This window comes from Passer montanus, unplaced genomic scaffold, assembly GCF_014805655.1.
Source record: "Passer montanus isolate IOZ18808 unplaced genomic scaffold, ASM1480565v1 scaffold58, whole genome shotgun sequence".
Lineage (NCBI taxonomy): Eukaryota > Metazoa > Chordata > Aves > Passeriformes > Passeridae > Passer > Passer montanus.
This window is the reverse complement of record NW_024370816.1, coordinates 1,119,066-1,132,568: the sequence shown is the minus strand read 5'-3', so window position 1 is coordinate 1,132,568 and position 13,503 is coordinate 1,119,066. Positions and strand designations below refer to the sequence as shown.

General features: G+C 37.7%; 1 protein-coding gene across 1 annotated transcript in view; it reads left to right on the top strand.

The window, feature by feature from the left end:
* Nucleotides 1–13,503, top strand: part of VAV3 (vav guanine nucleotide exchange factor 3) — a 147,367-nt gene that overhangs the window by 18,437 nt on the left and 115,427 nt on the right. The window contains exon 2 of the mRNA XM_039726393.1: nucleotides 9,773–9,889. Within this exon, the coding sequence (XP_039582327.1) occupies nucleotides 9,773–9,889 (117 nt within the window). The remainder of the gene's footprint in view (nucleotides 1–9,772; nucleotides 9,890–13,503) is intronic.

Sequence of the window (13,503 nt, the reverse complement as noted above, 5' to 3'; positions counted from 1 at the left end):
CTTGTGGAAATCAAAGACCTAGTACATGATCTGTATCTGCTGGTAAGAAATGGAAAAGCACAGGAATTATTTGGGCTAGGTTCACCTTTAATAGGTACTGACAACCCTGTCTAGGTCGTCAGCACCCCCCTCCCCTCCCAATTGTGTTGAATTTCCATGCAGGATTCAGCGCTGACAGCTTTTGAGACTCTACCTGCTTAGAAAAGAACAAGTTAGTGCATTCTAACTGGAACATGCTCTTGAACCTGCACTGTAGGTGTTTGTAAAGGAATTACATAGTCGAGGTCTGGGTCTGGCTTGTAGGGCCTGTGTTCAGGGCACTACAGCCACAAGTTATTCACCAAGAAGATCCAGCTGAGAAGGTGAATTCAATGGTACTTACTTTTAGGTGTGGGGTAGAAATAAGCAAAAGGGATTGTGGTTCTGTAATGAAGCTGAAGTCAGGTGTGGATCCCCCGGTGAATTCTCTACCTTTAGCCTATATGTCACACCAGGCAGCTTTGTGTCACACCTTCATGGGGCTCCTTTAGGCTCACCCCAAAATTAATTACCTTGCACAGGTATAGGGAAAGTAAGAGGTCTTCCCATGTTATTGTGCTAACATTAGAGTCTTGGTAAAAATCAAACACAGTCATGAATAAAAGATACCAAGATACAATGGAAGCAGCTCTTTAGTGTGCCCAGCTAACAATATGGAACAGATGTGTTGGGTGTTCTCTCTTGCACAGATGTGAAGATCTGTGTTTCATACTGTTGCTCTAAGGTTTTTCATGGTTTCAGTGTGAATATAATTTTTTTTTCTCTGACTGTAAAAGTGCTGAGAGCTAATTAGTTTGAGGCTTTCCATTCCCTTTGCTGTTTAAATGTATTCGTTAAGCTGGAGGCTTTAGGGTTCCCCCCTTCTCTACAATAAGTTTAACTCCTTTAGGTAGGTATAGGTTTTGAGGTTTCTGACAACTGCTAGTATTTCATCAACTAAGTTGAAAAGTTGAGTGTTTCGAAAGCTTGTGTTGGGACCAATGACAATACATCCAAGTAGAAAATCAGTGTCCTGAACAGTTTTGCCATTTACAGAAACAGTTTTCCATGTCACAATTTTAAATACATCTTATGGCACAGTGACTACAGTCTTTCTTTAAATGGCACTTTCATAAACAGTTTTGCCTGGAGCATTTCAACACCAAAATTTTAACACATTTTCTTGTGTTTGGCTTTTATTTCATGTCTCACACAATTAATGAATCAAGTATGTTATTATTTCAGTGCTCTTTCCTCCTGGGTCTCTCTTTTAGTATATTTTGATTTTCTTCTTTAAACTTCTGTTTTAGTGTGTGTCTGCCCATTTCCTGTTCCTTTTCCTGAGGTCCTCTTTTAATTTCCTTGTTGTTGTCTTTCTCCTATTCATGTTCCCTTTGCCCTCCTTCTGTTTGCCTTTGCTTGTAAAACACTCAGATCTTTCCTGAAAGATGTTTTAGGGATGCAGCTTAGGGATATAAGATATAGGGATACTTATTTGAAAAGGTAAGTAAGCACAGGAACTCCCTAGCCAGTCTCTGTGCTTCATGTGCTTAATACTGTAAATACTGTACTCCAGCTGTTTTTTTTTTTTTTTTTCCCCCTTTGGTGTTTTTTTTTTTTTTTTTTCTTTGACAAGATACTGCAGAATAGATTTAGTTAAGTCTTGCTAGTGGGGAGCAAAGGGCTACTCTAAAAACTGCCCTTTGCAACAGGGTGCTGTCCCGAGTTCTCCTATCCTGTCTCTTGCCAATTACTCTTAGGGAATTCCTGTAATTTGGCTTAATGATCTAAGTATTCCCATGTATTGCCAGTTTCATGGCTTGTGGGAGCACTTGACTTCAGAGACACAGAGAATTCCAATGTTTCTTTACTCTCACTTGCTCAACCAATGCTATGATGCCAAGGAGTTAGTAATGCATAAAAAAATCTTGAACTTCTTTTCCCTGCCCTCTATTCACTCCATATCAGTATTAATAGAAGGGGAGCATCCTTTGTGCTTCCTCAGCTTTTTTCCAAGTTTCAATTTCCATTTTCTTTCTTTGAAGCACAGAGAAGAGCAAACATACATAAACAAAACTTCATACTCAAGCCAAAATGCAGTAGACACAATTGAATAGTAGTCAGTTAGGAATTTTAAGAGCTTTCCTATGAATATTTAATTACTGCATTAACTGAGCAAATAAAGAACATGCTATTAATATTCATACAGTGTTAGCAGTGGTTCAGAGGAATTTAATACGTTTTATAGTTCATACAGCATCTTGTGTTGTGCAGGCCTTCAAAGAATGCCCACATCTGGAAACGTAATAACACTACAGGTCTCCCTGGTTGCTCCTTAATCCTATGAATTAAGGTGTCTGCTCTTCTTTGCATAGCACATTTCCTAGTAAAATTCTTCAATTATGTAATGCTGTCAGAACCTTAAGCAACTCTACAAAGAGCTCAGTGTGGTGTCTCCTCCATATTTATTAGTGTACCTGCTTTGTGGCTTTTGGAGAGCAAAGTTTGGGAGGTATTTAACATTTGCTTGGTCTGCTTCTGCTTAGAGCTTTAGAAATATTGATCCTCTGAATGATTGAAGAGATTTGCTGAACAAGAGGTCAAGTGCAGAATGTAAAACTGAATTCCTTTGATGTGAGTGACGTGCTCTTCCTGTGTGTGTTAGTTTCATTTTAAATGTAATTTGCAAGTTAATAGATTTTATCTAAGTAAGAAAAAGAATAATGCTTACTTGCCTGGTAGCTTCCATTTGCTTATTGAAAATAGGAGCACTCATCCTCTCATGTTGGCTTGCTCTTTAAATTCCTTATGGTCCTTTTGCCTTCATTTAATAAGACTCTGGCTTTAAAGATTTTTCCAGGAAAAGCTGCACACATATGAACAAGAAAAATGTTAAACGCCATTTCTGAGTCTAACATTGCTCTTTTCTCTCTTGCTGGCTTATGAAAAGACATTAATAGATGTTGAATTAAGACTTCATCAGTGGGTCCATACTTCATTCACTTACAAATCATTACAGCTATTTTTTACTGCATATAGTGATAATTACTCCTTTTGGCAGAGCAGAACTAATCTAATGTACTTTGGCTGCTGAAATCTTTGAAGAGCCAGGAATGGGTTCTGTGTTGAATTGTTAACCCTGACTGTACAATTGTCAGTACCACAGTGGGGCTTTGTCTGATGATAACCTGATCTAGTAATCTGGTGTTAATTAACATACAGGTAGTAAAAAGAAAATAATTGTAACATCAATTAGAAGTATAACATGCTGCTATTTTGGTAACCCTCCTTTTGGGATTGTTCTGTCAAATATGGCATGTGTTGGGGAACTGTCCAGCCTGGCTTACGGAAAGGAGCTCTTGCTGTATGAGCAACTGCATCTCTAAGTACTTGATTTTCTCCCTTAATTGGATGTGGCTGAAAGAATTGTAAGGAAGCTGGAAGTTTCCTGTGCACACACTGCAGGTGCTGATGAAACACTTGGATCTTTATCTCTAGTTACCACTGCTCTTTTATGCGTGTAGGTTCAAGGTACAGTTTTGGTCTTGCTGCTGTGCACCTTTGCTATGGTCACAGGATCTTGGCTTGGTGACCAGAGGTGATGGTGCTGTTTGCTCACAGTAGCCAGTTCTGGGATCTCTCGCAAATTCAGACTCAGCAGCATTTGAACAGCATTTTAATGAAGTTTATGCTGTTCCTATCAGCACAGTTGTTGCAACAAATACCGAAACAAGTGAGAAGACAAGAATCTGCAACCCTCAGGGCATGAATCAACTTCTTGAAGGAAATACTGAGGAGACAAGTTGTGTTTCAGTGCTTTCTTTCACTAAAACAACTTGCACTTATCAATCTTGGTGACAGAATGTACAAAAGCAATTATTCCAGTTAAATCCATTATGGAAATGTTCACATTTCTCCTCTTCCTTAACAGGTATAAGTGAAGTATTTTCCTTTTTGCATGTGTTCTCAGGAACAGAATGGAAAAAATAAAAGAGACATTCCCAGCTAATCTGTTCTCATCATCATTCCAGGAACAGATAGGAAAGGTCAGGAGCTCATGTTTTGTTGTAAGGACTGAGGGTGTAGAAAGTGCATTTAAGTGTTATGGCAATGGTTTTGCGCTTTGGTTCTTCTGACTTCTATTCTTGTATAATTCCGCTTTTCTAAGAACACAAATAACCAATAGAAAAATATCACATATTCACAAACCTGAATATGCTTCCTTGCATGTAATGTCAGTATTTCACAATTAAAAAAGCACAGCAATTGTACCTTCTGAGATGTGTGAATTGAAGCCAAATTTGCTCCTGTTGTTGCTTCTTTTATATAAGTGTTTTGAATGTTTGGCCTTTCCTCACCTATTTTTGCTATAACATGCTTGCTGTAATGTAAAATGCCATTACTTCTTAGTTTTGCATGTAAGGCTTTTTAAAGACAAGGCAAAGACAAATAGCTGCAGCTGTGCATGTTGGAGGAGGAATAGGAGGGGAAGATTTCAGGACTTCGTGTGGTTGACATGCCTTGTTTCTTCCACAGGAGATAAAGTGGATTTAGTGAGCAGTGGGCTAAGTAGAGTCCCTCTTCTATGTTTTTACTCTTTTATCATAGCTTCTACATGATGGTGGCTAGGAGCAACTAGTCTCAGTCCTTATGCAGTTATTGGGAGCCTCCTGAATGTGTGTGGGGGTAGGAACACAACATGCAGAAAAGCCAGTGAAATGCAGTGATGAAGGGATGGGTATTCCATGTCAGCAAAAGTGAATCACAGTGGGGGAAAAAAACACCTTTCCTGACAGTGAGTGACAGTGATCCAGTCTGGCTTTAATACCCCTTATAGCCTAGCATCAGTTTAGACTGCCTTAGATAACTGAGGCTTCAGTATGCTCCTAGTTTTTCTAAATGCAGTGTGGATGTCTGATCCAGACACAAGGGAGCTGCCAGCTTCCCAGACTGACTAAATATCTGTGCTTGTGACTCAATCATCATCATAAAAAGGAGGTGGAAGTTGAAACAAATACAAACAGCTTTTTTCCCCCCTTCCCACTATTGGTAATTAAAATAATAAAAAAAGTGAATTAGAACTCTGTCTTTCCTGAATACTTGTCATTTCTTGGCCTTTCAGTTTTCACTCGCCTGACTGGTGGTGCTCTGTTGGAATTTCATTAAATGTCTTGTGGCACAATTTGATCTTCAGAGCTCTTTGTGTTGGTTTCTGAACGCCTGTAGAAGTGCTTTTAGTACAAAGGATAGATCTAGATACTGAATATTATGGTCTGTATCAAACAGACCTTTATTCCATTGAAGTACTCCAGTGCCAAAATATATTTTTTCAGAAATACCTCTTAGATTATGGGAATAGAGGTTATATGATTTCCCCCCACCCCTTTTTTCTTTTGCATTTCATCTTTCACTTCATTAAAGGTCTGGTTTGAGAAATCCTTCTTCCCTGTGGGCAGCTTCAGCTCTGCCTGGGCTTTTAGTACCTAATTAGACATTTCTATTCAGTACCCTTTGTAAAATATTTCTATGCATTTGTCAGTGCACATAACCATGTGTGGAAAAAGCCTCAAATAAACCTTTTTGTGTGAAGTGGCAAATATTGTGAGAGAAAACAGCATACTATTTTTGTGGGACCTGGTATAATTTGATTTGACCACTGTCTTGTGTTTAATGTTCAAACAAATACAATCCCACTTATATACACCATACGTGCTTTTTTAAGGTGGTAGACCTACTTTTTTTTTTTCAAACTTGCTTGTCATTTTAATAAATGCTGTGTTAGTGCCTCCTGCAAAATTACATTCCGTGCAGAACAGACCGGAGGCCGCTAAAACCTATTCCATAAAACCACAGTGGTTTAGTACAGGAGTTACACCATTTCAGCAGCCCTGACAATGGCCACATTATGGGTTTGTAGTAGAGAAACATTAGGTACTTGAGAAATGGCTTCACAATCTATAGCTGTTAATACTGACAAGTGTTTTCAGGCTCCTGAGCCGCTGTCACAGAATGGGGATGGGTTGTGATTTCTGTCCATCTGTCTCTGGTGCTGGATATAGTCTCCTCTCATGGCGTGTCTGTGGATCAGCAAGAGAGAAGTTCTATTTCTCACTAGTGTTGACTTTTTTGTGCTCATGGTTTACACTACCCTACTGTCATATTTTACTGATCTCTGTATTGAGAATTCTGGACTGCTGTCTCCTAGTATAGCTATGTAGTTTAAAAAGGGATGAAAAAATGCATCATTAACTATTCCAAGGGAATGTTTTTGAGTTATTTTTTTTTTTTAATGAAGAGAAACCATTTCTTGTACTGGAAGACAATGTTTGCTGTGGAGGAGACTCTTGAGTGAGGTTTAGCTCTCCTTGCATCTCTGAAAACTGGGCACCCAGCTGCTCTAATCATCTCTCTTGTGGTGTGTTAACTGTAATGTTTTCTTTTGAAAAAGAAACACAATAATGCAGTAGGTTTCCAAATATCCTGAGGACTGTACTTACTAATGAGAGACTGCAGAGTGATGGTGCCTTTTTCTTACTGCCAGCAAGGAAGGTTGTCTTTTATAGAACTTCCTAGAATTTAGCAGTATGCTCTTTTTTAATTTGGAGGCTTCTCTTACTAATCTTTACATCTTCATACAATAACCACAGTGATAAAAACCTTTGTTTTCAATGAGGCAACCTGTTTCTTTAGAAGATTGCAGTATAAAGTTTTGGAGATAATTCTAAAAGTTTTCTGGGTAATATAATCAAAACTTTTCTGAAACATTAGTAGCATATAACAAGGGGTTTTTAAAGACTTTTTTTCCATATATTGTACTGCAAAATGAATTCATTTAAATATGAACATGCTTTTGGTTCTAGTAGTTTTGCAGCTTTATCCTTGTAGCTGCTGTGGTTAGCTTAATAGTAAGTAATAAGAATTTCATTTTCATTTTACAAGAGAAAACTGATGGATCTGGAATGGTTATAGGGCCAACTCACTAAGCAGTCTTTGAAGTTGCAGGGTGTTAGATTGTGATGTCAGGACACTTCTCCTGCTGAAGGCACTGCCTGGCACACACTCAGTGATGATGTGCTTCCATCTCAAGCACAGGCAGATTTGACAGATGCTTATCTGGTTTCTAGAGCCTACAAGATGTGTTATGTGTTATATGGCTATTGAATATTAGATCATAATTAGGTTAAACCTGCTTAACATCATGATACCTGCTAATGAATTAGTATTTAAAAAAAAAAGAGGGGCAGAGGAAGACAGGCAATTAGATTCTTCCTTGGTCTTACTGTTAGAATATTCCAAAGAATTTGATTTACTACTTAAAGTGTAGGTGCTTTAATATTTCCTTGAAAACATGAGCTTGTAATTGCTTTTAATATGCTTTCAATCTGCTCAGATATAATTCATAGTAACAATAATTTAAACAAAAGGCTGATGTCAGAAAATTGCCTCTAAATTTAAAGAAATTTGAAGTAACTAATAAATCTTGTTGGAAAAATACTGGTATCTTTATCTTTTATTGTAGGAGATGTCTGTTAAGAATAGTTGGAGAGGTTTTGCTGAAGGAAGAGGACATCTTGTTTGTGAAAAACTGCTGATCCCTTAAATAGTTCTTTTAGCTATATTAAGAAGCTAAATGCAACTCACTAAAATGCTCTTTAGTGAATCTAGGTCAGATTTTAGGCCCATGACAGCTCCTGTCTCTCCGTTAACTTCTTGTTCCCTTTAGAGGTAAACAATTTAATGCAGCTGTAAGCTTTCTTTGCACTGGGAGACTTCAGCACTAACTGATACAAGCTCAAAACTTAGGTTTCGAAAAGGCAGCTGAATTTTCCAGTGGGGATCATATCTGTCAGTGGTTTTGAGAATTTTGATGTAAGAATAGATGGGTATTCAAGTTGAATCAGTATTGTGCATTGGACAAACCTAGTGGTTATTGGTAGCTTCTACAAAACATAATAAAAAATCCAGGAGAAGATACAGCAGAAAACAATAATAATGTTGTATGTGCCATCTTGTTTTTAAAGCCCATTTTAAAGACCAACTTATTTTCTGATTCTTTCTGCCAATGTGATGGAGCAGGATGCACATATGTTGAACATCTGTTGGCCTTCTAACCTTGCAATTTTGACTTCAAAATTATAATCATTGCAAAACCAGATAAGCTTGCTACATTGACTAAGTAAGCTAGACTAATTCTTAAAATTCCACTTGGCATAAAAGCAGTCTGGCATAAATGCAGCATTGTCCTTGAGCAGCTCAGTGCATAGCCCAGGATGACTGCCCCGTGTCAGCTGGGAGGTGCATGCTGGAGAGCTCTTCAGGAAGGGGAGAAAGGTGGAGGCTGCAGGTCCACCTAGCATAGCTGGGAATCCTTAATGTTGATGGGGCCCTGGTCAGTCACAGGTGCTTTCCTGGCAGCTTTGGGTGGCATGGGGATGGTTTCTGTGATGCTTTGTGAGGAGTTTGTTGGCTGCCCTGATGTCCACAGGCATTGACTGGAGCTGTCTGCTCTTGTAGCATCTCTTGTTGATCAGTGCTTTCATGTGTGTGCCCTTGCTGTAAATCTGGTCTATCAGGTGCTCTGCTGTTCCTGTGTCTCACTGGGTAGTTCTGTGAGATGTGAAGTAGGGCTGCCTGTTGAATTGGTACAGCTGTGACATTCAATATCAAAAATACTGCTTTGATCAAAACAGGAAGTTGTAACATGCAACAATTCTATAATCAATCCCAATATAAGTGATCCTCATGAATCCACTAAAACATGCAGAACTCTGTTGTCATATTGAGTTGCTGTGTCAGTACTTTTAAAATGCATATTCAAAGCATGGTGCAGAGTCCTTTGAAATGCTGCTGCTTATAAATACTGTATTTGCTTTTCAACTGTGGCTCATAAGGGTACAACAGCATCCTTATGAAGCTGATGTCCTCGCAAGGTGCTAGTACCTCATGGAGCTAATTGTTGTCAAGAGTGCATATTGCCGTTTTTAGCTGTCCCTCTGACGTTACTGATGCTCTTGACAGTTACTGTCTTTTGGCCTGGTAATGTCTGGCAAACAAAATAATCCACAGGAAAATGCATTAAAAGCCTTTTAAGGAGATCATTGTGGCAAAGGCTTTATTCTTTTTCAGACTCAGATGATCATTGATGCATGTGGATAACTTAAAGGGAAATAGCCTTTGATTCAGTGCAGAATTCAAGGTGGCCTGAGGATCTTAAATCTCTGCTAGGTAAATTTAAATGACTTCACTGCAAGCTTCATCTGCTCCTGTATGCCAGATGGAGAATATGTATTCATAAAGTCTTTAGTGTGTGGAAACAGTGCACATGCATTCCTTAAACATTCAAACTAGAATTAACAGATGAAATGATTGATTTATACATGAATAACTTTAACATATTAATATACTTTTTTTAAGGTAACTTAACTGTTTTGTGCTGTGCTGTCTGTAGGGAGCTGAAAAGTAAGTCTTTAGACTATTATGTATCTAGTAGCACATTGTCACATTTTTTAATGTAAAAAGAGAGAAAATAATTATTTTTTACAGAGTGTCTACTCAGAATTTGGTTGATTATTTTAAGTCTGAAGAGAATTCAGTTTTTGGATGAATTAGAACCAGTGGAGGATCACAGCATAGTGGAAGTGCTGACAGAACTAATTGTATTGGTTAATTATATGGTGTGTTTGTGACCAAAGTGAGCATGTGTATTGCTAATTTACCCACTTGACATTTAGCATGTCTGTTTTCTTTCCCCTAGTTTCTCTGCTTGAAAAATATAAGGACTTTTCTTTCGGCATGTTGTGAAATCTTTGGAATGAAGAAGAGTGAACTTTTTGAAGCATTCGATTTGTTTGACGTGAGAGATTTTGGAAAGGTAAGGATGCTCTTGATTGTATCCCAAGTAACACCTGTGTTCTGCTGCTTGCACACAGAAGACTTTTCTGGTAGCTGTGACATAGAGGTTGTGTCTAATGGATGGGCATTTGGAAATGGATGGAAAAATAGTGGGGAAGAATTAAGAAAGCAGAAAAAGTAGGTTTGTATTGGAGGGGCTAATAAAGGGGCAGAGAAAAATACTTGGCAGGAAAATTCTGAGCATGTGAAAAGCCAAGATAAATGGTTTGAAAGATGCTGAGTTAAAGGGAAATGAAGTGGAGGAAGACAAGCTGTGGGCGAGAGCTCTCTGGTGAAATCGCTTGGGCATAAGCTGTGTGGATTCAGAAACCCCAGGCCTCTACATTGTGAGCCCGTGTGGCACTGAACATGCTTCTGTAGTCTCAGATGCTTGAAATTCACTCTGATAATTTGCCCTTGTACAATTATTTTTTGACAGTTGTTTTTTTCCTAACTGGCTGTAAAGCTCAGACACAGCTATGATAGGTAAATGTGACTATTCTAATTTACACAGTATATTTACAGTATATTCTGTAAGTCTGACTGCTTATTCTACATTCTTTCCAGTCTGTTGTTCGGCCTCCCACATATCTGTTTGATCTGTCATTGCCAACATGTTTAGTTCAACTTCAGTTTCTGCTTTTGAGTCATAGTATCATTACCTTAATTTCACAGGAAAATGTCTAAAAATTACCTGAAGTAGCACTAAAAATAGTTATTTATTCAAATTTAGTGTTATCTGAAGCATTATTGCTTTTTTTAAGAGATCAGAATTTTACTATCTGATTTTTATGCACTGGTCTTTTTATAAGTAGACATAGAGGTAAAGATGATGTAAGAGTGCAAGAATGAATCAGGGCTGCAATATGATTGTTTGAAATGTCTCAGTGATCATCATTAACCAAAATATCTAATTATTTTTCTCAATCTTTTGTCTGGTTTTCAGTCCTTTGAGCATTAAATTAGATAATATGGTAATTTCACCTGTTCTTCAGTTTTGCTGAACATCTTGTCCTCATAAATCATATTTAAGACAAAGCTTTTTGTTAAAGTATGGTCCTTTTGCACAAATTTGGCTCATTAAAAATGAGATTTGTTTTTGTTTTGGTTGTGCAAGTAGCGAAGGAATTTAAAGTAGTTGGATTTTTTTTTTTTTGGTGCTGGCAATGTCCTATTTAAGGTATTTGAGTCAGATATCTAATGCTTGATCCAAATCTTTGATGCCTGTGCCTAAGGAATTTTTGTCATATTGCATGTTATAATTGCTTGCTGAAAGTTTCTCATTTTGTGCCATGTAAAGGTATAATGTTTTTAATACAGTCTAGTTTTAAAAAAAAATTTTACAGGGCAAATTATTCTTGCTGCATCACTGAATACCCAGCAAAAAATGTTTGAGTTAATTGTGAATTTAACCCAAAAATGTTTCTGGTACCCTTGATATGTAATTTTAACAGAATTTATTCTGTAATATGATTTTATGTAAGTAGAATAACTGGTTAAATCCCTGTATTTTATCCATGTTACTTAGTATTTAATTGCTCTTCCCAAAGTCAACTTGAATGTAGAGACATGGATTTTTTTACTGTTTGTGGCCGCCATATAGCACAAATAGACTAATTATCCCTGGAACTTGTCTTCCAGTTTTAGTGCATCCAAGCAATGACTTCTCTAGTCTAGGTCACCTTTCTTGGAAAGCTATCAGGTGAAACTGCAGTGACAAATTTGAGAGGTGCTGCTGTGTGGGATTCTCTCATGAGATGAGCTCTGTGCGTGGGAGCAGCTGCTTGAGCAGAGGCAGAGATGCTGAACTGAACAGGGCCGTGCAGCCCTTGCTGTGGTTGTGCTGGGCAGCTTTTAGGGGCCTGATGGCTCTGCTGCTCAGCTGTTCCTTTGGGTGCATAGGCAGTGTTCAGAAGGGCTGAGCTGTTTTATAGCCTGGGCAAATGAGGACATAGTGACCTTCTGAAAGGGGCTGTGAGCTTCAGGCCATCTATGGAAGTGGAAGGAAAAATGACAACTGTATTAAATTAATAAAATTGCAAGTAAAGGAAAGGTATGCTGAGTTATTTGTGTACCTTTAATGTATTGTTTGTACAGTTAGCAGAAAATGTCTTTAAGTGGCATGAGATTTCAATTCCATATCCAGTAATGTACTTACTACTTTGGAAATTCTGATTGTTGGTAACAGTGGTGAGAATAGGAATCTATCTTTTTCAAATTGTTCTTTACTTTTCACTTTGCTTTGAATTTTCCCCTTCATTATATTCTCCTGAGAATAACAACTGCAATACAGCTGTACATCTCCAGCTTCCTTGAACAGAAGTTGTATGTATGCAAAAAGCAAAAAAAATAGTGCTGCAGATTTTTCCTGCTACTGCAACCAAGTCATCCTACCATTTCTGAAAAAGTTCTTTGAACTGCTCTCTCTAAATGTGTGCAAAATATGAATGATCTTGAAATTATTACAGGTGTAAACAAAGAGGGGAGTATGATTTTAAACCACTGTTTTCTAAACTCTTGTTCAAGTAGGTGATGTGATGAGTGTGTGCATTACCTTTTATGCATTTGAATGTACTGGAATGTCTTCACATGTCTTAGTACTGGTAGATATAAATAAACTGTTGCTGAAGTGGCTCTGTAGCCCTTATCTGGGACTTTTAAATGTTTCAGTTTGGTTTATAAGGAAATTACTCTTGAATTTTTTATCTTAAGATGGGATGTTTTGTTTAGTATGACAGAATTCAGTGACTATTTAAACATGCTAGGGAGGAAACAATATCAATGTGTCAGCTGTAAATGAACAATATGCCTTCAAGGAAGTAAGGTTGAAGGGCAAAAATAAGGTGAGAGACCTGGTGAGGGCAGCTGTATTTTTTAAAAGTATTCTGATATTTTTCAACTCTTTAAAGAAAATGGCAGACAAACCCAGAACATTGTAGAAGTAGCAGCTGTATCCTGCCAATATAGTCATAAGACTTTTAACAGCCTTTTGAAATAGTGGTTACAAAATGTTGTAATGGTGAAATTTGCACTTAGTAGTTAGAGGTAAATGAGCTGTTTCCAGATGCTTTGACATAGCGTATGGAAATTCAGCTTGAACTTTGTGCTCCACTTTTCAGAGACTTTGATCTCTCACTGATTAGAGAAAAAGAAGGGCGTATGTGGAGTGGATGGGAATCAGAGGTGAAGATGAAGTAGCAACATGTAAATAGCTAAAGAATAGGCTAACAAATGGAAGCAGGTAACCTCATGTGTTTTTAATATGTACGTTCTGTATGAATATTGATATTAGCTGTTATAAGGTGAGTTTTCTTCTGTTTCAAATATAACAGCACAGTTTCTTATTTTTCTTATTTGGTTAAAAAAGAGGGGCTACATTACACAGGAGTAGGAAGGTTCTTTAAATCATGCTTTTAAAAACTATATATAGCTTGATTTTCTTGCAGTTCTATGGTATTCACCCATTCCCACTCATTCACCTTTCTATCAGTAAATTTCAGTGTTACTGCATTAAGTTCCTGACAGAGCATGAAATGCTCTCCCACACACTGGAGGTGCCAGACAGTGTTTTCATTCTGAATTCCATGCTGGAGA